Below are 24722 nucleotides of genomic sequence, written 5' to 3'. Positions count from 1 at the left end.
ATCCTTCCCTTTCACTCCCCAGTCCTACGATCCAGTGTTAATGCAGCCACCAGCGAGATTTTCAAAGAACAAATCTGCCTATCTCCTTCACTATTCCTATGCCTCCTTTACCAGGTAGCCCAATCTTATTTCCATCCTGGATGAATGCTTTTTGCTGTCCTACTTTGCTGTTTTCCAATGGAGATGGATTACCTGTTCCATCCCCTCTGCCTCAACTTTCCCTTTCTCACCACTTCTGGTGCCTTTGCAAATGTGAACGGGTCTCCCCTTTATCTTCTCCTGCTGACTTCCTTTCCTTCAGGGTCTGGCTCAGGCGTCCTAGAGCCTTTCCTGATCTCTCCTACCCCCACCCTTTTCAACTTTCTTGAAGTGAATGATCTCTTCTTTTCAATTTTTTAGTCTATTTTCTGGGCACTTATTTACTACAGGACTTATTTGTGACTTGTTCATTACTACCTCCGGAGTGAACTTGTTATTACTCCCTTCCCCCTATCCCAAGACTGTAAACTCCTTGAGGGCTTCTTTTGTCTCACTTCATATAGGGTTCCCCAGTACCTACTTAGCACAGAGCCTTACAACAGGATAACAATAGTTCACATTGATATAGTTATTTATATACTATACTATATATATATACTATATAAAGTGAGACATTATCTCACTTGGTCCTCACAAGGACACTGTGAAGGAAGTGCTATTATTATTCTTATTTTACAAATGAGGAAACTGAGACCCAAAGAAGTTCAGTGACTTGCTCTGGCTAACAGGATGATGTCTTCGTTGGGATTGAGACCCAGGGTTTCTTCATTCTTCCTGCTTCCATATTCGGTCCATTTGCTGCCTTTGCTTCACCTTGATTTAGGGTGAAAAGAGAAAAGTCTCTGAATTTGTCTTTTTACATCATCTTTTGATAACCGTATATAAATATATTTGGTAAAAATGAATGATTTGTCCAAGGTCACACTAGCCCAAAGTAGAAGAGACCAAAGCAGGACTCGAACCGAGATATCTGTCTCCAAAGCTGATTTTGCACTAGGCTCCCTGAGACGGTTTAGTTCAATTAGTGTTTGCCAGTCAGTCAATGAGCTTACATTACGTGTCTTCTATGTGCTAAGTACTTCTTAAGGTCTAGGAATACAAAGCAAGGCAAAAGATCGTCCCTGTTCCCGAGGAGCTCACAGTCTGGCTACAAACGACGTCTATAGGAACCTTTGGAGATAATCAATAGATCGAACACAGCCCCAGGTGGCTCTGTAGGCTGCACCGGGGCCCGTTGGGAGCGGGGTCTGGTCTGCCAGGCTGATGTAAAGTCCGCCCCCGCAGCCTGGCAGCTGCCCACGTGGTGCAGCACGTCTGAGGAGCCGGCAGGTTTTCTAATAAATCGCGCCCGGGCTAGCAGCGGCGGCGAGTCCGGGCTGGGGCGCACACCGGAGAGAGCCCGAGGAAGCGGCGCTGCGGCTGGCCGGAATCGAGCGAGATCTCCGGGAGCCGGGGGCTGCAGCCCGGGCGTCGGGGAGCTACTGCAGAGCTGTTTTTTCCCCATAGCCGGGCTGGGAAGCGCCAGAGGCTGCGCCCGGACGCGCCAAGCGCGCAGCCCCGCGCGGCAACCCCCGGGGGCCGCCTCGGGATATCGGCTCCACCACACTGCAGCTGGAGTCCGCTGGAGAGGGAGAGACCCGGTTCGGCCGTCCCGTTCAATCCCGTCCAGTCCGGGTCAGTCCCAGTTCTCCCAGCCGGACCCTGCCCGCCATGGAACCCGTCCTTTTGGCAGACGCCGAGCAGGCGCCCCATTTCCTCTCTAACAGCTCCGGCGCCAACGCGTCGGAGCCGGAGCCGGAGCTGACTGGGGGCGGCCGTAGCGCCGCGTCCATCGCGCTGGCCGTGGCTATCACGGCTCTCTATGCGGCGGTCTGTGTGGTAGGACTGCTGGGCAACGTGCTGGTCATGTATGGGATCGTAAGGTGAGGCCGGGACCTGGGGTTCCGGGGATTCGGGGACGCCAGGATTGGGGTGGAGGAAGAGGCATCCCGGTATCCCGAGGCCTCTGGGTTGTGGTGGACAGCGCCCAGGAGCCTGTGTGTGTGTGTGTGTGTGTGTGTGTGTGTGTGTACCAAGTGCTTATGGATACTTGCGCGCTCTGCGGAGGAACAGGGGCGGATCAGCGGCCGTCCCACTGTGCCAGCAGCAGTCTGTGCGCCGCCACCGCCGCCGGGGCTTTGTTTGTGGGGCTGCTGCAGTTAGCTGGAGCCCTATGTGTTCCTCTGCGTCCAGAGCTGGTCTCTGGAATTTGACAGGTGGCTACAGGTGCCTTGCCTGCCTACACTTAGCTGCCTTTGCAAGGGGGCCAATCTGTCTGCAGGCAATTCTATTTCTGGACGTGCTTGAATTGAACTGAACTACCATCCCCATATCCTTGCCTCCTTGGACTTTCTTATGCGTGATCTCAGGTGTTGTGCTTGTCTATACTCCTATATTCTGTGTGTCCATGCATGTACATAGTGGCTTCTTGTATCCTTAATCCAGTTTCTTAGTGACCTCGGGTGCTCAATATTTGTGTGAACCAGAACCCCTTAGCATTTGGGGAACCTAGGTTTCCAAGCCCCTGTGTAGGCATAAATGCTCTCATTTCCTTCCCAGGTGCTGCTTGACCGGGAATGTCTGACTATTCTTAGTAATTGCTCTTTCCTCCATCACATGAGGTCTTCCCTACCCCCAAGTGCAGGGGTGGATTACTATTATATTTTTTTCTTTTGCTGAGGCAGTTGGGATTAAGTGACTTGCCCAGGCTCACACAGCTAGGAAGTGTTAAGTGTCTGAGGTCAGATTTGAACTCAGGTCCTCCTGACTTCAGGACTGGTACTCTATCCACTACACCACCTAGCTGCCCCAATTACTACTATTTTTTGAAGAAGGCCATAATGCAATGTGAGAGAAGAAATGATATAACACTATAAATTGGAGAATAACCAGGTTGATGGAGAGATTGGAGACCACCCCAGAGAAAGACCACTTGAAGGAACTGGAGATTTTTAGTTCAAAGAAGAGATGATGTAGGTAAGGGATAGGTGAAGGATGAACATGACATTATTTCCAAAGATTTGAAAGGATGTCATGTGGAAAAAAAATTAGGTTTTTTCCCCTTGAGACAGAAGTCTTGGAAGACTGTAGAAAGAGCCTTGAATTTGGAGGTAGAAGATTTGAATTGGTTTGAATATCAGCCTTGTATCTAAGTACTTGAGCAATCTTGGGCAGGTGACTGTCTCTGTTTCCTTCTGTGTAAAAAATGACAGACCAGTTGATTTCTTAAATCCCTTCCATCTCTATATCTATAGTCTATTGCCTAGTTTGGCTTAGCACAGAATACAGAACTATTAGGAATTTAGACATTGCTGATAGCCAGTCAGGATTGATTTCAGGAAGAACTTCCTAACAACCCCAAAGAGACCCCAAAGTGGAAGGGACTAGTCTTGGGAGCTAGTCTCATCTCTCCATGGGAGGTCTTCCGAAGGATCAACTGATCAGATGATTGTTGGTGATGAGGATGCCAGCTTGGGTGGATGGCCTTTGAGGTTTCTTCCTCATTCTGTGAACTTGCTTCACCTGTGGAAGTCTGGTTTTCTGGGATAGGTTTGTGCCTGTAGGTAATCCAAGAACCCCACAGAGAAAGGTTTAAACCCCACTTCTCCCATCTCTTATCTCTAGCTGAAGATAAGATTCATTCTGTGATTCTTCTGGGAAAGGGCAAAGAGCTCTCTATTTGTCATTCCCTAGGGTGTCATGGCACCCCGAGTGTAATTTCTCTAAGAGGTCCTGCAGAGCTAACTCCGGTCCTGTCAAGAGAAGGCAGAGGGAGAAGTACTTGTTTTAAGAGTGTGAAGGCTGCACGGATTCTGTGCCTTCCTGAGGGGATTACATGGTTCCTGGTAGATGAAATCATTTTTAACTGTGCTTAGAAGAGCGGCTCTGTCTCTGGAGAGCAGTGCTTGAGAAGGTTTGTAAAGTGTTCTTTTCCCAATGACCTGCCATTGACTTTGCTCTTTAGGTAGTGCACTTCTGTAAGGAGGGAGATCCTTCCTTCTCTCACATTCCCTTCCCATAGGCTCTGTTCTCTTCTATGATGGACTCTCTCCCACTACTGTGAGCTGGCCCTGCTACCCCACAGACTTATCACACTACTAAGCAGAACTCTGACAAATAGTAAGGCAATAATGCCTGTTTTATGTAGTGGACATTTATATCACTCTGTCTATTTATTTGTCCAGGTTCCCTGAAAGAAGCATGGGGGAAGGGGAAAAGACTGCCCAAACAGAGCAATTCATAATGTGCTTCAGTCACTGGAGACTCCCTCAGGTCCTAACTCAAAGCCTATTGCCTCTTATTTTAGACACAGTTCTGACGAGCTTAATTAATTTGTGTGAATTGAAAATTCAGGGTGGAGCAAGAATGCTGGAGGCAGGTACTTTGACAAGGCACCTCATAGTTTGAGAGGCCAGAGAAGGGAAAAAAAAATTATTTTAAAAAATCAGTGCTGACAACGCAAAAAGCAAAATAGTTGGTAGTCAATAGTATGAAATACTTCCTTATGCCTCAATGTCACTTTAGTATAGTCTAGAATATAACAATTCTTATTAGAATAGAAGACCTTATACTTCTTAGGCCTAAAGGCAACCAGATTGTACCATAGTTCACAGAACAACAGAGAACTCCTTCCACTAATGCAGATTGCAAGCCATAACCCTAGAGTCCATCTGAGGGAGGCAGAGAGACTGAGTGACTTGCCCAGTGTCACACAGCTAATTAAGTGTCAAATCCTGATTTGAAACTCAGCTCTTTATGACTAGCTCCTTCAGTCTGATAAATGAGGCATCACTGTGCAATGGAGTTCCCCACAGGTATGTAACTTAAATAAATTAAATTACTACCGTTAAGCAAAAAGAAAGTGAAAAATACTAATAATGTGAGAAATTTTACCCTTCACCTGCCATTTCAGTCAATGAGCATTGGCTCCAGAGTGGGCTGAGGTGGAGATGGGAGTGCTGAATGTACTGTTTCCTCAGCTGGTTTCAGTTCTTTCCATTCTTCCTCTCCAAATATGATTGTCTCCTTAGCACTGAATGAGATTCTAGAGCATCATCTTTGTCGCACCTACTGGAAGTCTGCTTAGGTGGGTAAAGTTAATGAAAGGGACTTCCCTTGGCCTTCCAAAGAATTCCTGGTTAACTAGAAGGATTCTGTCAAGGATGCACTTCTTCTTGCCTCTAGCTGAGGGGAGAAACAATTTTGTCAGATTAGCTCATTCTTTAATATTATCTACTGTTTAAAACCCTTCCAAGATTACTTCCCCCCAATCAGCTTTTCAAGTCAGCTAAGTTATTACCTGTTTCTAATTTTTTTTTTTTCTATTTGAAAAATAAGTCCTAGTTCCTGATTCTCTCTGGACCAGTAGCTTAGCTGGGTGCTATGAAAAATAAAATTTACATTCAGTTGTTTCCATGGCAACCATCCCAGTGCCTTCTGCTCCCTGCCACTGATTGCATTTAAAGAGACCCTGGCTGTGGAGCACTGAGCATATTGGCAGCTTGCGTTGATTAGTTCTGCTGAACTGTTATTTTGCTCCTCTTTTTTGGTCATTAATTAATTAATGTATGCATGGATGTTACAAGGGATGGCTTATTCCTCTCTCTCTCTCTCTCTCTCTCTCTCTCTCTCTCTCTCTCTCTCTTTCTCTCTCTCTCTCTCTCTCTTTGTGTGTATGTGTGTGTGTAAGGGATGTATTTAGAAATGAAGGTGGTATAATACAAAAGCTACTGATAAAAATGACAAAAAGAATAATCCTCTCTCTAGTTGCAACTGTTTAAAGACACTGAACTTTATGGGTAATTTAAGGGATTTTCAAATGAACTGACTTTAAAACCTCACCTCCGCAGTAAAATATGACTTTGCTGTAATTGGTAATTAGCACATTTTCCCATTCTCCTTAAACATGGTACAACTACCCACCCACCCAAAACCAGAGATGGGAAAAACCCTATGACTTTGCTGAAGGAAGAAATTCATTCTCCCTCAACTACCTGAGGCATTGGGGTGACCTTGTTTGAATCAGCTAGACACCCATGTATGCCTCCTATCCCCTCAGGAGGCCAGGGCTAGAGACTCTTCCTCACTTTCCATCCCTAGGCTCAGATCCAGCCTGACCCAGTCACAGTATCCCCCTCTACCTAACCCCCTTCTAAAAATAGAAACAGGAAGAAGGCTTGTCAGAATGAGAGGGAGCACCTATTTCCCGAGCCATCATATAAGCTTGGGGAAATTTGGGCACCCCATCTTTGATTTTCCCCAGTCTTAAATCTCTCCCCTCTTCCTGCCTTTTCTTCACCTCCAATCATCATTTAAGCCCTCATCTTCCTTCCTTCCCCCACAGTGACTGTCCCTGGTGATCACTTTGGATTTCTGTAATGACATTTCTGACAGAAAAAAGTTATAGTTAGTATTTAAGTATAATGTAATTTCTATGCTCATAGTTTTATTTTACCTATATATATATATATATATATATATATATAAACTGTAACATTATCTGAAATTATGATTCCCACCCCTGCCTTTTTAAGTTAGCAGTCTTTTACATAATTATTTAATGATACTAAAAACAATTGGATGGTAAGTGGTACTATCATTTTTATAAATGAGAAAATTTTAGCTTAAATGAAGTGACTTTCTCAGGGTCACAAAATTAGTAAATTTCTCAGCTGGGATTAGAATCCAGGTTTTTCTGACTCAATCCATTATGTCACCTTCCCTCAGGTGATGGATATAGCAATGCTTAGGTAGGAGCTCAAAGTATATCTCTCTTAGCACAGAGACCTTTGCCCCAGAACCCTCTCTTGTCTTCCCATTGATACTAGCCTGTTTCACAAGCTAGAGAATTATCTCTAATGACAAATGAAAACTGGGGGTCAGCATTGACTCTTCAGGAAACTATAAATTGTTGAATATTCTATCCAGACCAGCTCTCCTACTCAATGAAGGAGGACAGCAGAGCTTTTAGTGAGTTTTGTCATAACTGATCTTCAGGCTATCATTTCTCTCTCCTTGATCTTCATAATCATCACTATCACTCAACCCCCAATTTGGTGCACAGGAGTTCTCTATTTCTGAGAAGTTGAGGCCAGAGCAGCTAGCAGATATCTCTAGATCAGAAGTTATGACCTTCTTTGGGGACGGGTGTCATGGACCCTATTGGCAAACTGGTGATGCCTCTGTTAATGTTTTTGAATGTTTTTAAATGCAAAAACCCTGTGAGATTCTATTGGAAACCAATTATAATAAAGTAGCTATAAATGTATATACTTTAAAAAACAAGTTTATAGGCCCCAGGTTAACAATTTTTACTCTAGACACTCCTATCCAGATGGCTCATAGTGGATGGACAAAGTGTCAGTGAACAAATGGACAAACCATACAATAGGTGGCTAGAAACCTGGTTTCTCAAAGTGCACATGCATATATTCATAGACACCTTCACTGAGGCACTGAATTATGGAGACACAGAGCATCTGAGGCAATCTATTTAATGTTCCATAGACAGTCTGGCCATGAGGACACAGAAACAGAGGTCTGTAGTTGTACCTGGAGTCACCTGTCCTGAGGTTCTAAGAACTGGTGGTATGAAGAGACATACATACAATCCTATCACTTATTAGTTGTGTGACTTTAGGCAAGTCACTTAACCTGGTCTTCCACCTCAGTTTCCTCATTTGTAAAAATGAGAGAATTGGATTAAATTATAACCAACATCCTTTCTAGGTCTAACATTCTGTGAGTCTTAAGTTTAAAGAAGAGTGTGGAACCTAACTTATGGGAAGTACATGGAACTGCTTGAAAGCTGTATGTTGGCAAATAATTCTCCCTTTCCTCTAGCATACCATTTCCTCAGTTTCCACATTTGTCAAATGATAGGCTTGGACTAGATGTATGGACTTGTGAACTAAATACTATGTCCTGAAAGGTTCTTTTCAGATCTAAGTCTGGAAGGGACTTAGTATGAGTTGCAAGATTTGGGAGAGATGCAAAGGCAGAAGAAATTGACTTCAGTTCTCAGCTACTCTTTGTTAAGTTGCATAAATGGAAAAAATTAGCCAGAAAAGTTTGGGAAGTCACCAAAGGGTTAGGGAGCATTTGAGTTGTTCACAACTAACCGACTAACTGCTCTCTACATTCAATTCTTCACTCTCTCCTCTCTTTCCTCCCATTCTCCACCCCACCCTGCACTCAGTTGGGGCTCTTATGCCAGATGATTGTCTTCAAAGGGGAGATTCTGACCAAAAAAACATTCTAAGAATGGAATCTCTCTGATTCTCTCTGTCTCTGTCTCTGTTTATCTCTGTATCTATGCCCCCCCTTTCACTCTCTCTCTTCTCTTCCTCCCTCCCTCCCTTCTTCTCTTTCTCCATCCCTCCTTCTCGCTCTCTCTCTGTCTCTCTCTCTTTCTCTATTGCTCTGTCTCTGTCTCTCTCTCTTTCTCTATTGCTCTGTCTTTGTCTCTCTCTCTCTCTCTCTCTCTCTCTGTTTCTCTCTGTCTCTCTGTCTCTGTCTCTGTCTCTCTTTCTCTGTAACTGATATAAGGAACTCTTCCCCTCTTCCAGATTAACATTAGTACCTGAGATAGTGATTGTGATTCATTCAGGGTCACAAAGCCATCTATGTTTCAGAGACAATATTTGAACCCAGATCTTTTGGATTCTCTTTCTCTGTTTCTGTCTGTCTGTCTCTGTCTCTGTCTCTGTCTCTCTCTTAACTTAACTAGTATAAGGAATTCTACCCATTCCAGATTAACACCAGTATCTGAAATATGAGAGGTTAAGTGATCACCCAGTGTCACATAGCCATTTATGTTTCAGAGGCAATATATGAACCAAGACCTTTTGGATGCTCTGGCTCTCTCTTCCCTATGCTAAGGCTGCCTCTCCTGTGGCCCTCTTAAAGTCTTTCTCCAAGACTTATAGGGGTTCCTCGGACAGGAGCAATTTGTGAAGCTCGTTCACTAGTGTCAGCTGAGGAGAAATAACCTCAATTTCTTCTAAAGGTGAGCTAGTAAAGGGCTGAGGGAGGCTAGTCAGTACATAGCATCAGTCATCCAAAGCCTTTAAGCTGGCTTCTGACTTCGAAGGTTGCTATCACCTTGGAGAGCTCCTCTGTCCACAGAGTTGGGTTTCCCCAGAATTTGAAGTCTGCTGGATTTATCATGTGAGGACGTTTAACCCTGGGGTTGATTGGATCCTCACATCAGGAATTGCTTCTGTCTCTTTGTTTCTCTGTATCTGCCTGTGTCTCTGCCTTTCCCTTGTTCCCCTCAAACTCTACATCTATCTCATTGTAAGTCTCTCTCCCATTCCATCTCTCCCCCTTTCTCTGCCTTCTTTGTCTTTTCTATGTTTTCTTTGATCTCTCTCCATCTTTCTCCTCCCCCTTTTCTTCTTTGTGTTCTAGAGATTTTCTACTTTGTGCCCTTCCCCTTTCTCTTTTTCTGTCTTTCTTTCCCCTCCCAATATATTTCTGTCTTCCTGTGTCTCTTTGTTTCGTCCTATCTATGTCTCTCCCTAACTCCCTCTGCTTCTTCCTCTCCCTTAGTCTGTGTGTCTCTCCTCCTCAGCCCACCCCACCCCCATACTCTGTCCTCTACCAATCACAAAGCCCATATTCCTCTCCTTTTCCCAGCCTCTTTAGCAGATATTCAGGAAGTCAGATGTTTCAGCACCATCTTCACTGACCATCCCCTTCTCTCCCTAACATGCTGAGATGTAGAGAGCTCTTTCTGCTCTTCACATTGCTAGATGAACAGGTTAACTCCCTCTGGAGCTGGAGCAGCACTGATTTCTCTGCTGAGAGAGGATAAGACAGCTCTCATCCTGAGAATGAGGCTCCAGCATCATCCGGTTTGCTGACCCAAAGTCCATGCTTCCCACTAAGGGGGGGATCCCTATTCATATGCATCTCCCTTTGGGAAAGGAGATTTTTTTAAACAGAAGGAGCTTATTCTTGCTAACGTTTGAATAGAGAGATGTGATAGAATTAATGTACAAAGTAGGAGTAGGGAAATAGGTATAGTGAAATAAACTGGCTTGGGGGGAGGGGCTCAGATGCCAGCTCTGCTGCCTACTTGTAAGAAGCCAAATCCTCTCCAGGTTCCAATTCCTTATCTATAAAATGAAGGGGATTGGAGTACATGGTCTGGAAGGTGCTTTCCATTTCTCTAATACACTGGTGAATTGCTCTCCTCTTTCCTCTCCCTCTTCTCCTCCTCTTCTCCTTTCCACTGTTTTCCACCCACTCCTCCCTGAATCTTAAGCTTTTGTTCATACAAGAGGAGAGCCAGACAGTCCGATTAGAGTTATTGGCTCAAAGAGTATTTATTTAGGGGAACAATATAATGGTTTATTCAGGGAACAATAAAAGAATTCTTGTGGGAAGGTAGGGAAAGCTAAAGCTGGAGAAGTTGATAGGAAGGGCCTTGAAGGCCATTCTAAACTTTAAATTTTGGGCAGTAATGGGCAGTAAAGTAGTCTTGAAGGTTTTTTGAGGAGAGGGATTACATTGGCAGAGTCAGTGATGTAAAGCAAAGGTGTCAAACACATGCCAAGTGGCCCACAACATCCCCAAGTGTGGCTAAAACCAGATTAAAACATAACTGGAAAATAATTAATAATGAATAAAAATACATATGATATAGATGATATTACATTTTAAAATGAAATCAATTGTGGACCACAGGAATTCTTATGGATGAATTAGTAGCCCTCATTCCTATTTGAGATTGACAACACTAGTGTAGAAAGTCAAGACATTGGAAGAAGGGACATTGGTTATTGCAATGGTCCAACCATGAGGTGGTGAGGAGCTGAATAAGGAGGAGGTGTTAGGAATGGAAAAGAAGCTCTATGATCTTGGATAGGTTCCCTAACCTTTCTGGGCCTTGGCTACAAAATGGGGACACCATGGTCCAATAATGAGAGCTCTCATTTCTATGATACTTCAAGGTGTACAGAATGCTTTAAAAATAACAATGTTGTTGTTCAGTTGTTTTTCAGTTGTCGGACACTGTGTGACCCCATTTGAGATTTCCTTGGCAAGAATGCTAGAGTGCTTTTCCATTTCCTTCTCCAGCTCATTTTACAGATGAGGAAACTGAGGCAAACAAGGTGAATGACTTGCCAAGGGTCACGCAACTAGTAAGGGTCTGAGGCCAGATTTGAACTCAGGAAGATGAGCCTTCTTTACTCCAGGTCCAGCACTCTATCCATTATGGCACCACTTAGTTGACCCCCAAATAATAATAGTTTACATTTTTTATTGCACAACAACCCTAGAAAGAAGGTGCTATTATTATTCCTATTTTGTAGATGGGTAAACTGAGTTTTAGAGCAATTATGTGACTTACCCAGGCTCACACAGCTAGTAAGTTTCTGAATGGGATTATCCTAAATCCCTCTATCTACTACACCATTCGATTGTAAGGCAGTAGACCACGTGATGTCTTGAGGCCCTTTTGTGCCTGAGTTCCTAGCATCATATATTTAGACTTAGATCAGATATTTATGTATTTATTTTAAAAATAATTATAACTTTTTATTGACAGAACATATGCCTGGGTAATTTTTTACAACATTATCTCTTGCACTCACTTCTGCTCTGATTTTTCCCTTCCCTCCCTCCACCCCCTCTCCTAGATGACAAGCAGTCTTATACATGTTAAATATGTCCTAGTATATCCTAGATACAATAAATGTGTGCAGAACCGAACAGTTCTCTTGTTGCACAGGGAGAATCGGATTCAGAAGGTAAAGATAACTCAGGAAGAAAAACAAAAATGCAGACAGTTTACACTCATTTCTCAGTGTTCCATCTCTGGGTGTAGCTGATTCTGTTCATCATTGATCAATTGGAACTGAATTAGATCTTCTCTTTGTTGAAGAAATCCATTTCCACTAGATCATATATTTAGAGGTCACTTAATCTAATACTTTCATTTTTATTTCTTTTTTTTAAATAGCTTTTTATTTACAAATTATATGTATAGGTAATTTTACAGCATTGACAATTGCCAAACCTTTTGTTCCAATTTTTCCCCTCCTTCCTCCCACCCCTTCCCCTAGATGGCAGGATGACCAGTAGATGTTAAATATATTAAAGTATAAATTAGATACGCAATAAGTATACATGACCAAACCATTATTTTGCTGTACAAAAAGAATCGAACTCTGAAATATTGTAATACTTTCATTTTTCAATTGAGAAGACTTAAACTGAGAGACATTTATATTTTATAATTTTTTTTTTTTTTTGCTGAGGCAATTGTGGTTAAGTGACTTGCCCAGTGTCACACAGCTAGGAAGTATTAAGTATCTGAGCCCGGATTTGAACTCAGATCCTCCTGATTTCAGGGCTGGTGCTCTATCCACTGCACCTCCTAACTACCCTCATATTTTATAATTATTATCTCACTTGATTCTCACAACAACCTTGTAAGGTAGGTCCTATTATTTTACATTTTACAGAGAGGCAAACTGATAAGCAACAGAGGTTAAATGCCTTGCCCAAGGTCTTACAGGGAGTGAGCCGCAGAAGCATGACTTGATTATGCATTCCCCTGACTCGAGTCAATTCTCTGATTCTTTAAAGGGACTTGAAAAATGTAGGGAAACCTTGGTCAAGAGAAAGGTCTGTGAATGCACAAATAATTCATCTTCTTCCATGCTATTGACAGGTTCCACCCCTGCTCTTCCCTCACCCCTGACTGGCTAGCCTGCTGCTGGCCATGATTTAGTTCATCTGTTGTCCAGTCTTGAACAATATGTATCAGCCCACAGACCCATCTGCTCATCCAGAGGCTACTGTGAAGCTCCAGCCAGCCGCACCTCGGGAGGAAGGAATTGTGCAAGCACAAAGTATGATTTCATTACTGCTGAGGACTGGGGCCTCAAAATCAAATTGGCTCCCAAGGAAATCAGAACGGGCACAGGAAGAGGGTGAATAGTTACTGAGAGAAGAAAGGCTCCGTTAAACAAGCCATTCACCATGCAGATGGTTGGAGCAATCCTGCCTCTGCTTGATGGGAAGGGAAGCTCTGTTTGAACTTCTGGTTGAACTAGCTAGCACAGCTGCAGAAATCAGTGGAGACTTGTCTCTGACCAAGAAGGGCTATGTGTGGGGGGAGGTAGGAGAGGAGGACCAGGAAGCCTGTCTTCTCGAGTGTCCTAAGGGTGGACTGAAAGACAAAAGGGAGAAGGTTCAACAACACTAGGTACCTTGTCCCTGGATGGGACTGACTAATCTCAGGAGGTGGTGATGTGTCAAAATAATGCACATACCTATGCATTTTCCAGTCATGCACACCCAGGTCATTTTTGTGGTTGTCTAGCTATTTTAATCGTGTCTCACTCTTCTTGACCCCATTTGAGATTTTCTTGGCAAAGATACTAGAATGATTTGCCATTTCCTTCTTCAGTTTATTTTATTCATTTTTTGGGGGGGAGAGTTAAGTGACTTGCCCAGGATCATACAACTAGTAACTATTTAAGTGTCTGAGACCAAATTTGAACTCGGGTCCTCCTGACTTCAAGATTGGTACTCTATCCACAGCAACACCTAGCTACCCCTTCAGCTCATTTTATAGATGAGAAAAAAAGTAAACAGAATAAAGTGACTTGCTTGGGATCATCCGGGTAGTAAGTATCTGAGACCAGATTTGACTATAGGAAGAGGAGTTTTCCTGATTTCAGGCCCAGCACTATCCACTGAGCCACCTAGTTACTTGGATGAAAGTTTTGTCTACTTGTCACTCCCTCTAGCCATACAGCAGTGAAAGTACTTGCTTCAGGCAGATAACAGAAGCATTCCTTATTGGCTCTTCTTTCCATCGGGGAGGTGCTGAACACTCTTGGTGTCAGAGAAGGACAGGACCATAAAACTCTTCTTGTCCAATTTTCTCATTTTACAGAGGGAGAAACTGAGGCCACAGCAGATTGTTGATTTTACCCAGATTGGGGAAACCTATCACCACTTAAGAAGTCCCCTCTACTTTTGGGTATTTCTAATTGTTAAGAAATTTTTCCACTATCAGACCTAAAATCTCTTTTTTTTTTTTTGGTTTTTATTTAATAGCCTTTTATTTACAGGATATATGCATGGGTAACTTTACAGCATTAACAATTGCCAAACCTCGTTCCAATTTTTCACCTCTTACCCCCCCACCCCCTCCCCTAGATGGCAGGATGACCAGTAGATGTTAAATATATTAAAATATAAATTAGATACACAATAAGTATACATGACCAAAACGTTATTTTGCTGTACAAAAAGAATCAGACTCTGAAATATTGTACAATTAGCTTGTGAAGGAAATAAAAAATGTAGGTGTGCATAAATATAGGGATTGGGAATTCAATGTAATGGTTTTTAGTCATCTCCCAGAGTTCTTTTTCTGGGCATAGCTGGTTCAGTTCATTACTGCTCCATTGGAAATGATTTGGTTGATCTCGTTGCTGAGGATGGCCTGGTCCATCAGAACTGGTCATCATATAATATTGTTGTTGAAGTATATAATGATCTCCTGGTCCTGCTCATTTCACTCAGCATCAGTTCGTGTAAGTCTCTCCAGGCCTTTCTGAAATCATCCTGTTGGTCATTTCTTACAGAACAGTAATATTCCATAATTTTCATATACCACAATTTATTCAGCCATTCTCCAACTGATGGACATCCATTCAGTTTCCAGTTTTTAGCCACTACAAAAAGGGCTGCCACAAACATTCGTGCACATACAAGACCTAAAATCTCATAAGCAGTTGGCAATGTCCGGCTTTCAGCCCAGAGGGAACTAGACCAGAAGAGGTATGGGACTCCTGACATTGCATGAGCTAATTACTCATCTTGGAGGTTCATTGAGGAAGAAGCCTTAGAGGTTATTGAATCTAACTTTTCCCCTTTACAGATGAGGAAACTGAGGTCTGAGAATGTGACTTAGTTAAAGTCATAGTGGCAGAAAATGAAAGATTGATGCAGTATCTCAATCCAGTTTTTCTGACTCCAAATATGGCTTTTTCCTCTCTATGAGGGGCCCAAGTCTGAATCCTATTTTGGAGCCTTGCTATATATTCACGACCTCTCTGGCCCTCAGGCTGCTCCCTCACAGGGCTGTTGTAAAATGAGCAAATGGATGTCAAGCATTGTGCTGACCTTAAAGCATAAAATCCATTGATTTAGAGAAACGAAGGAGGAAACTTGGGTCTAGGGAAATTAAACAACTAGATCATACACTTACATGCATATTAATTATCAGACCTAGGATTTAGGTGTTATTTAGCTTTTTTTTTTTTAACTAGACCTGTGATTTTTATCACTATGAGGAACTCCTGGTGAGTAACTTTCTCTACTAATAATGGTCTCTACTACTAATAATAAACTGCTATTTCTGCAATTTATGGTCTTTGTGAGCTCTCTGGGGTCCCGCAAGATTAAATAACTGGTTCAAGGTCACATAACCAATATGTGTCAGAGGTAGAATGGTTATGATGATTATTATTAATTTTACCTCATGCTGTTTCAATCTTAAGAGCCCTCAGGGACCAGGGAAGGGAGTAGTTAAATCTGCAATGGCTAGCTGCCTGGCTAGATCAAGGCTTTCCTCACCTGCCTCCTGGGCCCCAAAGGGCAACTAGGAGAGCTGCAGCAATGGGAAAAGAGAAGGGGAGGGCAGAGGGAGTCCATTCTAGCTCCTCCTCAAGCTACTGTGGGTGAAAAGCAAGGTCCCTCAACAAAGATCCAGGGGGCATGGCCCATTGCTCTACCCCCAGGTCTTGTGGCTCACTTCCCTATACTTGGTATCTCCCTTTCCCCTCTGCATCTCTGCCCTGAACCCCTAGGAGTAAGGAAGGACATTTAAAAGAAGATGAGGTCTTTCTGCTTCTTCTGGAGCTCTGGGCCCATGCAATTGGCATTGAAGCCCTGAAATGTGATGAATAAACATGTCTCCTACTTGGGTCAATTGGTGCACCTTCCCTGGAATACATTAGGTTGAAACTGGTTCTTTCCATACCAGATAGAGTTCATTGTAAGTGGCACAATGGATAAAATGCGGCCCCTGGAGTCAGGAAGACCTGAAATTCTAGCCTTAGACACTAACTAGCTTTGTCATCTTGGGCAAGCCACTTAACTCTGTTTGCCTCAGTTTACCCATCTGTAAAGTGAGCTGGAGAAAGAAATGGCAAACCGCTCCAGTATCTCTGCCAAGAAAATCCCCAAAGTAGTCACAAAGAGTCAGACATGACTGAATTGACTAAATAGTAAAAACAATAAAGTCAACCAACACTGATTCTAGGGGGAAGGTCATGGATTTGTAGATTGAGATCTAGAGATGACCTGAGAATCCAGCCCCTTCATTTTGCAGATCCGAAAACTGAGGCTCAGTGAGGTTAAGTTGATCTGGACCACACAATATATGAAAGAAATAGACTTCTCCACTTTGAGTATATTTATTTTAAATTAAATTTTTTCCAATTTTTTCAATTCAATTTCAATTCTCCTTCCCCCTTTCTTCCCCAATTTAGAAAGAAAGAAAAACAGAGCTCTTGTCATACATACACACAATCAAACAAAACAAACTCTCCCATTGACTATCAGAACAACCTATCAATTTGCATTCAATCACCTCTCAGAAAAGAAGTAGCTTGTTTCATGTTTCCAGTCCTCTGGAATAAAGATTAGTTTTCTCATTGGTCCAAGTTCACTTTTCTCTGTATCAGCTCATATAGAGTTTGCCAAATTTCTCTGAAACGACTCCCTTTGCCATTTCTTGGAGCACAATGGTACTCCATCACATTCAGGTGTGATAACATGTGAGCCATTCCCCAATTAATGGGCACCCAAAGTTTATTGATTGATTGGATGTCAGACCAACTGAAGCCAGAAATTCAAACTTGAGCACAATGAAGATAGATCCAATTATTTTCCACTATAAAAGAGCTGCTATAAATATTTCTATACATATGAGTCCTTTTCTTCTTTTATGTCTTTGGGATATAGACATAATGTTGATACCACTGGGTCAAAGCTATGCACAGTTTAATAACAATTGGCACACAGTTGCAATGATTTCCATAATGGCTGGGCTTGTTCATAGCTCTGCCAATAGCACATTAATGCACCAGTTTTCCCACAGCCCTGCCAGCATTTGTCATTTTCTGTTTTTGTCAACTTTGCCAACTTGAAGTGGAACTTCAGAGTTGTTTTTCTTTGCATTTCTCTAATTATTAGTGATTTAAAGCATTTTTCCATATGGCAACCAATAGCTTGGCTGTTTTTTTCCTCTGGAAAGTGTCTGTTTATTTCCTTTGACTATTTAAAAAATTGGAGGAATACAGGCTGATTTTTAAAATTGGAGGATACCTCAGCAACAATCTGAGATCTTCATGAAGGGAAAACCGAGTCTACCATCTTCAACAAGGAGCTGTCCAGTCTCTCCTTGAAGATCAGCAAATGGGAGGTAAAGAAAGTCCTCTCCTGTTTCTTCCACTTCCCAGAGGGCAGCTGAGTGCCAGGAATAAAAAAGACTGAGTTCAAATCTGCTCTCAGACACTTATTAGCTGTGTGACCCTAGGCAAATCCTCATGTATAAAATGAACTGGAGAAGGAAATGGCACAACACTCCAGCATCTTTACCAAGATTGTTGTTGTTGTTAGAGTTCCTTCTTAAGGACCATGTCTTAAACCAATGGGGTCATGAAGAATCAGACAAGACTAAACAAGAAGAAGCCTCCCCCACCAAAGTCAGTTCTGTGAGTGTGTTCAGACTTATTGGTTAGAGAGTAATTGTATTCAGAGTCTCCTCTTCAGTCTAAAAGTGTAGAATGTGAGCTCCCTCAGGGTAGGGATCACGTTCATCAACTGATCAACAAATATTTATTGAGCACATCTTTACCTAGCATTATGCTAGGCACTAAGGGCCACAAAAAGATAAATGAAATAATTTATTTGCCTTTGTAGTTCCTGTAGCTAACAAGCACCTGGCACAGAATAGGTATTTAATAGATATTTATTGCATCAAACTGAGACTGGGATTTGGCCTTCTCACTCCTCAGTGTCCTGGAAAAGTCCCTCCCTTAGAGTACAATCAACAGGCTTGTAGAGGTTTAAGGAGTTTTTACTTTCGTGGTACAATACATGCACACCTGCCTCAAGCCTAGCAACTTGATTCAATTTCACTTTAATGAATATTTATTAAATGTTTCCCTTGTGTTCAGAAGAATTCTGTGAGGCTGAGGAGATAATGCTTTCCCGAATTTGGGGGATAGCCTGAGTGAATGGATGGAGGCAGGGGACTGCATGAAGAGATTTTTATGTTCTTCATTTTGGTCTATTTCTGTGACCCCTTTTGGGGTTTTCTTGGCAAAGATGCTGGAGTGGTTTGCCATTTCTTTCTCCAGTTCATTTTACAGATGAGAAAACTGAGGTAAACAGGGTAAGGTGATTTGTCCAGGGTCACACAGCTAGTAAGTGTCTGAGGTCAAATTTGAACTCAGGTTCTCCCGACTCCAGCTGTATGCTGAATTTAGATAGAGAAAACTAATCATCCAGTTTGGATGAAATGTAGATTATATCTTGTGAAGAAGGCTGGAAAGATGGGTGGGAGTCCCTGTGGAGCCTTTAGTGCCAGGCTGAGGTAGGTAGGTGTTCATAGTCTGTCCAAGGGGTAATAGGATTCTAGATTTACAGCTGGGGTCTCCCCTGCTCCACTCCCTATTTTACAAATGGGGAGGCTGAAGCCCTGAAAGGTTAAGGGCTTTAAACATTTGAGTTAGATTTGAATTAAAGCCTTCTCATTCTAGAACTGGCGTTCCTTCCTTGTACCAGGTTTTTGATCAAGAAAATAATATGGTCGGACGTGTGCTTTGGGAAAATTCTCTTGCCAGCAATTTGGAGGATGGATTGGAAGCCAGGAGGGAAATCAGTTAGGAATGGTTCTCCAGCTGAAAGCGGAGGAGGGTCTGAAGCAAGGTGTTTTGGAGTGTGGGTGAGGGGAAGATGGGATAGGTGGGAGAGAAGGCTTGTGCATCTTGATTGACTGATGGATGTCAGACCAACTGAAGCCTGAAATTCAAACTTGAGCATGATGAGGATAGATCCAGTCTCAAGGGGAAAATTTTAACCAAGTCATTTCAATTCCAAGGAACGTCTGCTTCCTCTACTAAGCAGACCAGATTTCCCTATTGGAAATAGATGATAGGTTTTCCCTGGTTACCATAAACACATTCTCTTGATTCCTTGGTGCTAGGAAATGTTATATATCCAGTGATTTTTGTTTATCATCTAGAGCGGAAGCTGATTTTGTAATGGAGCAGTGCTCACAGATTCCCATTTCCCTCTGCTGGGAGTTAGGTGGGGGAGGGTGTCAGGTAGGCTAATTTTGGCATCCAGAGAAAACAGCAAGACACCCCCATGCCCAGTTTTCTGAATATTCTCTGAGCCCAACATATATCTGGAGGTCAGAGTCTAGAGACATCACTTCTCCAGATATGGGAAGTAGGGGTACTGAGTAATCCTTTACTTTTCTTTGGTCATTATCCAAACTACCCAGAAGGCCCCTGGCATGTATCCTGCTGGTTCAGTCCCTGGTCATGCTTTCTTTTAGGAGAGCACTGCTTTTGGTCATTTTGTTTTTAAATAATCTTTCTTTGCTTCTGCCATGTGTATCTTTGGAATTCGCAGAATTGGAAGGGAGGACATGTAATGTCTGGGCTAGCTTTCTGGAGGTCCTTCAGATGGGCCTTGGTCTCAGCAGAATAGACACCACAAGAATGGTCAGGAATAGAGTCTAGATTCTGGCCCAGTCTTGCTCTTAGTGCAGGAGGCAGGAGGCAGGAGAGCCCCAACAAGGCTGGTTAAAGATAGAATGTCCATCTTCCAGTCCTTTTTAGCCCTTATATACTTTATTGTAATTACATCATTATAGCACACTCATTATGTGTGAACTTAGAGAATCATTACATCACCATGTTAAGTCCTAAGTATATATGTGATCTAGAGAAATATCATCTCATCAATTCCACTAAGTTAACACCTTATTTCAAGTATACTTGTCCAGAGTTCTGGCCCTCTACAAGGACACAGAAAGCATTGCCCTTTGTAAAAAACCTGACAGGGATATGGAGGTGCTCAGGGAGAATTGGTGTTTTATTAAACAGATTCAATCTAGAATATCAGAACTGGGAGGACCCTTAGAACCCAAGAGGCCAGAGCTGGGAGGGCCCTTAGAACCCAGAATGTCAGAACTAGGAGGACCCTTAGAACCCAGAATATCAGAACTGGGAGGACCCTTAGAACCCAAGAGGTCAGAGCTGGGAGGGCCCTTAGAACCCAGGAGGTCAGAGCTGGGAGGGCTCTTAGAACCCAGGATGTCAGAGCTGGGAGGGGTCTTAGAACACAAGATGTCAGAGCTGGGAGGGGTCTTAGAACACAAGATGTCAGAGCTGGGAGGGGTCTTAGAACCCAGGATGTCAGAGCTGGGAAGGGTCTTAGAACACAAGATGTCAGAGCTGGGAGGGGTCTTAGAACCCAGGATGTCAGAGCTGGGAGGGCCCTTAGAACCCAGGATGTCAGAGCTGGGAGGGGCCTTAGAACATAGGAGGTCAGAGCTGGGAAGGTCCTCTGTGACCATCCAGGACAACACCCTTTTTTTCTTGAGGCAGTAACTGAAGTCTTGATTCTCAGTCTTGGGAATGTGTCAGTAGAAGTCCATACGCCCACTTTGCTGAAGGAGAAGGCTTATTTTGGGGAGTAGCAGAAGGTCAGACTGGACAGATCAGTTAGGATCTGGTAGTGGACCATGTGCAGTACCAGACCCCAGTGCCAGAACATGGTCCTGGAGGAAGTGGGGCACAGACGCTTTTGACAAGATTAAAGAAGGCAAAATTGGGAGACATACAAGATTGTGAAGTTGTATAATGTGGAATCATGAAGGGATCCATTGATTTTGCACTGTTTGGAACAATGCAAATTATTAATGGATAATTGATTACAGCAAGAAGCATGTGCACTTCTATTGTTCTGAAGAAAACAAGATTTTTCACTGAGAAACTCTTTTCTTCTACCCACAGTTTCTTCTGTTTAGCTATGCCTAAATTTCAGATTCATGGAATGGTAACTTTAGACCTCATAGAACATTTCCTCCAACCTTCCCATTTTATAGATTCGGAAACTGAGGGCCAGAGGGATGATTTGCCTAAGATCACACTGATAAGAAATAGCAGAGCTGGGATTTGAATGTATTCTCTGATTCTACCCTCAGCTTTCTTCCTACCACATTATTCTGCTCTGGTTCTTACCTTCTGCTATAGTAACCAGTGGACTTTAGAGGAATGAATTGCTTTCCATTAACTCACTTTGCCAAACTCTGGCCCAGCTCATTAGCTTCTGGCCCCCTGCCGCTGGAAAGGGAGCAGAAGCAGAAGGATACAGCTTGATATTCCCAATGCCAAGCTAGGATCATTGGGCCAACAGAGAGAGGACTCGCTCTTTTGCCTTTAAATAGAGGAGGCTCCATATGGATGGCAGCAGCAGGGACAGCAGTTTTGCAGAGGAGCTTCCATTGGGTGGGGAGGGTCTGCCTGACCAGGATATATCAATGGCAGAATCAGGAGGAGAAAACTTAGAGGCTTTTGTAAATGAGGAGTCCCAGGTTCTTCTGTGTTTCCAGCTAGACCATCAGAAACCGAAAGCGGCTGAGAACTCATTTAGTTTAATCCCTTTGACACTTACTTAAGGTCATAGGGATGGGGAAGGCCATGAATGCCTTGGGCTTCTATTTCCAAATTGGACAGATTTGCTGCCTCCTCCTTACATAGTCACCCTCATCCCTTAGTCTTCCAGGGAGTATACAACATAAGCTCTACGGTGAGGGCAAGGGGAGGTGATTTTCCTTTTTTAATCTCTATCTTTGCATGTCTTAGACCTAGAATAGCAATTGTGAATATAGTAGATCCTTAACAAATTCTTCAAATTAGTCTCTTTCCTCTTGAAACTTCTCTTTCCTGCTTGGTGTCCAATGTCAAAGAATTAGCTCAGAACAAGAGATTCTCAGTGAATGAAAGTGTAGTTTTATTGCTTACTGCTATAAGGGAAAGAGCAGTTTGTACAGAGAATTTCTGTGGAGTAGCTTCTCACATAATTGAACAAAGTGAAACATTTTTGTACTCTTTGACGGGAAAAAGAAAATCAAGAGCGTTTGACCAGATTAAAGGAGATGGATGGAGTTGGGAGAGGTATGCAAGATAATGGAGATGTATAATATGGAATCACTGAGAGATTGATCCTTGGACTGTTTGGAGAAACAAACTATTAATGGGAAATTGATTACAGCAAGAAGCACAAGCATTTCCATTGTTCTGAAGAAAGCAGGGTTTTCCATGGGGAAAATTTTTTTTCTCCTACTCATAGTTTCTTCTGTTTAACAATGCCTTGCATATCCATAGTCCTTTGTAGTTTCAGAGTTTCAAGAAGAACGATGGTGTTCAGTATGAAGTCATGTTGGACTCTCTGTAGCCCCATTTGGGGATTTCTTGGCAAAGAAAGTGATTTGACATTTCCTTCTCCAGATCATTTTATAAATGTGGAAACATTTATAAGGCAAACAGAATTAAATAATTTGCTTACAATTACATAGCTAGGAAGTTTTTGAGACTTGTATTTGAATTCAAGAAGATGAATCTTCCTATTTCCCAGTCCATTGCACTAGCTGATTCCACATCAGGAGATCTTTCTAAGGAGACACCGAGGAGGCTCATAGTAAATTCTCTACTGTTCTTTGCATGGTGAAGGCCTTCCTAGTTTGCTTATAAACCAGAATCAATTTCAATACAATGAATATTTATTAAGTGCCCACCAGGTGCTCAGAAGAATTCTGAGAGACAGAGTATTCTAGACATGGGGGACAGCCTCTGAGAGTTCCCAGGCCCAAGACAGCCTGCTGAGTTTGGGTTGTTTGTGATTGCATCTCAGAATTTAATTCTCAAGAGCCTCTCAGCTCACTTGAGCTCCCTTGATTTCCATTCTAGAGACACAGATCAGGCAGTACAGTGGAAAGATCATTAGCTGAAGAACGATAGGTCTGAGGTTCAAATCTCATTCTGGCACTTATTAACTGTATGATATCACATTAAGTCTTTTAGACACCCCCTGAGCTTCAGTTTCTTCCAATTTAAAATGAGAGTTTGGACTAGTAAGGTCTCTTCCATCTATGAACAAACACCTGCTATAGGCTAGATACTGGGGATGCAAATTCAAAATTGAAACATGGAACCTGGCCAAATTAAAAAATGAAAATCCTTGAAAAGCTTATTTTTCACCTTTTTTGTTCAGTCATTTCAGTCATGTCTGACTCTTCATGGCTCCATTTGGGGTTTTCTTGGCTGATAATGGAGTAGTTTGCCATTTCCTTCTCCAGCTCATTTTACAGATGAGGAAACTGAAGCAGACAGGGTAAAGTGACTTGTCCAAGGTCACACAGCTAGTAAGATTAGAGGCTAGGTTTGAATTCAGAAGAGGAATCTTCCTGATTCCAGGCCTGGCACTCTATCCAATGCCACTTCTTTTCACCTAGCTATCTTTTTTCAAATGAGATTTTCTTAACATCCACTCTCTTATAATCTTAAATCAGAAATGTGTAATCACCACCCTTAACTACATAAACTTTAAAGTTTATTGTTCTTTTCTTTTGCTGTGGTAGTTATTGGAAGAGGATTAAATACAAATGCTTGCCTTTGGCCTCAAAGATTTTATAATCTAATATTTAGCATTTAATAATAATAATAGTTTTTGGTGAATATAAATCACATGCTATGTTCACTTTTTTTTCTTTTTTTTTTCTCTCTCATGGTTTTTCCCTTTAGTTCTGATTTTTCTCTCCTAACATGATTTATAAGGAAATGTAAATTTTTCAAAATTAATGTAACATTGGATCACTTGCTGTCTAAGGGTGGAGGGGAAGAAGGGAGGGAGGAAAAATTTGGAACACAAAGTTTTGTAAGGGAGGGTGAATGTTGAAAGCTATCTTTGCATATATTTTGAAAATAAAAAGCTAAGAAAATTAATGTACATGTATAACCAGAAAGAAACAATAAAAAAGAAAGAAAAAACAATAATAGTTTTTTCAAAGGTATTCTCTTATTTGATCCTTAAAGCAACCCTATGAGGGAGGTTCTGTTATTATCCTCATTTTACGGATGAAGAAACTGAGCCTGAGAGAAGCTGTACCTAGGATCTCAGAATTAGCAAATGTCTGAGAAAGATTTGAACTCATTTTCTTGACTCCAAGTCCAACATTCTATCTATCAAGATACCTAGCTAATATAATAAGGGAGATAAGCACATTATAATAAATAAATTACAAGGAAGATCATAAGGGAAAGGAGAAGTCTAGATAAAAGATTGTAAGACTTTTAAGAGAGATAATTATAATTTTCTTTGGGAGTTGAAGAGGGGAATATGTTCCCAGTACCTAGCATGGTATCGGCCACATAGCAGACATTTATTAAATCCTTGTTGGTTGGGCAATAGATTAATTGAGGACTCAGTATTTGAGCTGGGCTTTGAAGGAAGAGATTTTCACTAGATGAAAATGTTAAGGGAAGGTTGTTCTGATGTAATAAATGGCCCGGCTGAGAGCAGCAGAG

At 42.3% G+C, this 24722-nt stretch overlaps 1 protein-coding gene across 1 annotated transcript in view; it reads left to right on the top strand.

Moving 5' to 3' along the window:
* Positions 1-1551: 1551 nt before the first annotated feature.
* The window catches only part of OPRD1 (opioid receptor delta 1), a 50833-nt gene continuing 27662 nt past the window's right edge, over positions 1552-24722 (top strand). The window contains exon 1 of the mRNA XM_003765031.3: positions 1552-1961. Coding sequence (XP_003765079.1) covers positions 1750-1961 — 212 coding nt within the window. The 5' untranslated portion in view covers positions 1552-1749. The remainder of the gene's footprint in view (positions 1962-24722) is intronic.

This window comes from Sarcophilus harrisii, chromosome 3 (assembly GCF_902635505.1).
Source record: "Sarcophilus harrisii chromosome 3, mSarHar1.11, whole genome shotgun sequence".
NCBI classification, from domain to species: domain Eukaryota; kingdom Metazoa; phylum Chordata; class Mammalia; order Dasyuromorphia; family Dasyuridae; genus Sarcophilus; species Sarcophilus harrisii.
This window is presented reverse-complemented; position numbering and strand designations above follow the sequence as displayed.